This window comes from Amphiura filiformis, chromosome 9 (genome assembly GCF_039555335.1).
Source record: "Amphiura filiformis chromosome 9, Afil_fr2py, whole genome shotgun sequence".
NCBI lineage: Eukaryota > Metazoa > Echinodermata > Ophiuroidea > Amphilepidida > Amphiuridae > Amphiura > Amphiura filiformis.
This window is the reverse complement of record NC_092636.1, coordinates 52158994-52163070: the sequence shown is the minus strand read 5'-3', so window position 1 is coordinate 52163070 and position 4077 is coordinate 52158994. Positions and strand designations below refer to the sequence as shown.

Below are 4077 nucleotides of genomic sequence, written 5' to 3'. Positions count from 1 at the left end.
TTATTGGATCAAAAATAAGAACATTTTTGATTGACATTATTCTAACGACTTTATGAATTTGTTCAACCAACTTCAGGGACAAAGCAGTTCTTTCATTGCAAGTCAGTTTCCTATGACTCAAGATTTCGAAAACATATCAAAAAGTCCAGTCACAAACATTTATTAACGGAAAAGGTAGGTCTTTGTCTAAATCAAACTCTCAAGAAGTTGGATTAATTCTATCACGGAAAAAATGTGTTGCATAAAATTTGTTTCAAATACAATGACGGGAAAGAATTTCAAACTGTGCTGTGTTGTTTAGAGTAATTATTATTGGAATTTATGAATAATAATAATAATTGACCAGTAGTGTTATAATCACTGTGTTTTCTGAGGTCGATGGATTTACGGTAGCTTATTCCTACGTCAAAAGCAACAGGCAACTCTGCATTAACTGTACATGGCACATTTACATACTGAAATTGTAATGATAATATGCGGTGGTCTGTTGCACAGTGTGTCTGTTTTTCTAATGATAGAAACTATTAAATGACACATCGCCACGGAAACTAAACATGGTTTCAACAACCTGTTACTGTTAATGTTGCATTTTGCAGTTTCAGGTCGAATGGTTCCTCAGGCACTCACAACTGAGAGAATCAACGCTTGCAACTGGTAGCAGTATATGGTATCAGTATGTCGGTATGTATATATATACTAAATACAATCCATGTTCACGAAAATAATTAAGTTCGCGGTGCTAAATTTTATTCTGATGTTTCTGAAAACTTCTAAATTGGATCTTTTATTTTGATGCCTCATGATTTTCCAAGGTTGGTATAACTTTTAATGAAATGATTAGAAGTATCACTTTAGGGTAGCTTAACCCTAACCCCACCTTGCCACGGGTCTTGGGCTTCGCTGGCCAGCGAAACCGTGCCTATATATCACTTTGCGTCATCACACCACGTGCGATGCACGCACGAACAGCGCATATATCAAGTATTTTTGTAGTATACAGGCGGGTTTAATAGGGTTAAGGAAGCATATATGTGACCCATCACATCGAAACAGACCACCTCGCGGCAGAAATGAAAATGGAGATTTAAACACTAGGATAAACTGCTGCTATTAGCTTGAAAATGACACCTTACTTGTTGAAATCAGATACAATAAAAATGTTTTATGAGGCAAAACAAGCTCATAATTCTTTTTATTTTCTTTATATTTTTCCATCTTCTTCCATTGTTATCTGCCAATGAAGCTAGCGGCGATGTGGTCTGTTTCGATGTGATGGGTCACATATTGAGTTTCGATAGTGGTAACCTAACACTAACCCCCCTAGTGGTTTTTTGGCGACGGGAAAACCTAACACTAACCCCCTAAGGGCTTTTTGGCGACGGGAAGGGAAAGAAGGAAAGAATAAAGAGAGAAAAGAAAGAAAGAAGTTGTTTGCTGTGGGTGGGATTCGAACCCGAGACCCCTCGCATGCCAAGCACTCGGTCGGCGACACCTTGCCACGGGTCTTGGGCTTCGCTGGCTAGCGAAACCGTTCCTATATATCACTTAGGGCGATTGTGCCACGTGGGATGCACGCACGAACAGCGCATATATCAAGTAGTATTTTGTAGTATACAGGCGGGTTAGGGTTAAAGAATACAGGTTTGTTCATCATGTAATGAAATGCTGTTATTATATTTATAATTAAGGACAAGTTTTGGGGATGGATGGCTGTACTAGGACGCTTCATAAGTAGTTTTGTTTACATGGGAACTAGTAAAGCATTTGGTGTACTGATACCTGAGTTGGTTGACCAATTGGATTCAACGGAAGGAACTATTGGCTTGTGTGGAAGTCTTTTTGCTGGATTGCCTCATGTAGCCGGTAAGTAAATGCAGCACTGCGTCATCATTGCCGTGATAGAAGGGCGAATCCGCTAGTTCTTCAACATCCACGCATGGCGATTTTGTTCGAGATAGGTTGGCGACTCAAGTTAAGAACACCATCAGTAAGATAAAAAGATACGTTTCTTTCCCATTGCGAATGCGGCGTTGCCATTCATCAGCTGAAATGACTCATTTTTACGATATGCGCAAGCTAATTACGCATATTCAACGTTTCCAAATTAAGTAAATTCGATTTTTGTCATTTTTTGTTTTCAATACACAGACTGGAAGTTCAATACACAAAGAGAAGCTTACCATATTCTTTTAACACATATATTCAACTGCTAGTCAAGCAATAGGTTTTACAAATAACAAAAATAATTTTATTTTTTAAATATCGGCTTTTCAGGTCCAGTTACAACCGCATTGGTAAATCGCTATGGAGTACGCAATGTAATCATGTTTGGTGGTACAATAACCTTTATAGGACTTTTATCTGCAGCTTTATCTACAAATGAAGTACATCTTGGTATTAGTTTGGCACTTGCTGGTGAGTCCAATACTTTTAAGCTTATCCGACGTGATCAGTTTTCAACGGCATTGCTGTCAAACATCACAGTGTGGTTTAACAGATTAAAAAAGTCACTTTCGATTACCGGTTTGCATCATCCTGGGTTGATAAGGGTGACTGCGAAAAAATATATATCGCACCCGTCTCTCGTGTAGAGTTACCCGATGTCGCTAGCTAAAGTGTTACGCGTAATGCGATTATCACTATGTCAACTGGATCACGCTTGTGAGTCCTGCACCACGATCGAAATGATCGCAACACAAAGTCTATGGCATGAACTACCAATTCAGTTACCAGGGAGTTATGTAACCACTTCACTGGCAAATTGTGCCCAATGACAACCCAGCAAACACAAAACGTTTTTATAAAGTTTTAAACCGGCTATATTCTGGGTTTTTGTTTTGGTAAAAACGTTTTCATAACGTTAAATGTCGGGTTATATAAAGGTCATTAAAACGCAGGCTATATTTTTGCGCCATGCGCCATTATCTAAACCGGTACGCCTATATGCGCTGAAAGATGATTAAAATGATCACGCACATGACATAAATACTTTTTATGTGTTTCTTACAGGCTATGCAAATGGATTCTGCATTATTGCCTGCATCATGCCTTTGACATGGTATTTTCCTGATAACTTTCCGTTGGTAAATAGCATATCTGCAAGTGGTGGAGCACTGGGTATGATGCTACTGCCTCCTATAACCGAGAAATTCGTTGAATTATACGGGTGGAGAGGAACTATAGCGTTGCTAGCAGCGCTCAGCTCACACAGCGTACTGTCTGGTGCCATAGTCAAGGAACCGAAGCACGCCAAATATGACTCAATACCAGCTACTGACGAAGAATCATCATCATTGATACCGCGGAATAATCATTCTATAACAGACAAACTAAAAGAATTTTCACGTTTCATAGATGCTCGCATTTTTCAAATATATCCTCTATTCATTGATTTCCAACTTTTGTTTCTTATTTTTGGAACTGCGTTGGCAGCGTGGGTATTGTTTCTAGTCCCCGATTCAATGGCCAAAGGTGTTCCATCCAATGTTGCTGCTTTTCTTTCTACGATAGGTGGAATTGGACACGTTATTGGTAGACTGGTACAGGGGCCCTTAATAAACATGGGTCTTATCGCTGATACACAATTGTTCGGTGTCCTGTCACTATTAGGTGCTATTTGCTTCTTAACAGACCTATGGCTATTTAAATATATCCCGTTAGCAGTTTCGGCGTTCATAGTCGGCTTTGCGACAGGAGCGCAGTACACACTTTCATTGTCAATGACAAAGAGATTAGTGACAAGGAAGGACCTTTTATTACCAGCCATGGGATGGACGCATCTATTCATAGGTATCGGGAAAATTATCGGTGGTCCACTTGTAGGTAGGTATTACTGATACAAATTACAGAAAATATCCCAAGTACAATGTTCCACTGCCACCGAGAAAAGCCATTGCAGTCAGGACCGTCTAGAATTATTTCGGGTTCTCAGCTGACTTAAGAATTGTCCTGTACACTTCCTTGTCCCCTTATATTAAATATGTCTTCAAATAATCACATTGGGGACTGCTTCATAAAGATGTTAAAATCACTATTGCTATTATGGCATTTCTCTTATTTTCAAGTCATTTCAATAAA

At 39.2% G+C, this 4077-nt stretch overlaps 1 protein-coding gene across 1 annotated transcript; it reads left to right on the top strand.

Annotated features, from left to right (window-relative positions):
- Positions 1–565: 565 nt before the first annotated feature.
- On the top strand, positions 566–3545 carry LOC140160141 (monocarboxylate transporter 2-like; the record flags this gene model as incomplete). The annotated part of the gene is made up of 4 exons (XM_072183418.1): positions 566–681; positions 1689–1863; positions 2275–2415; positions 3010–3545. Coding segments are annotated over exons 1-4 (858 nt in total), but the record flags the coding sequence as incomplete, so codon positions are not given.
- Between the last annotated feature and the right edge of the window lie 532 nt (positions 3546–4077).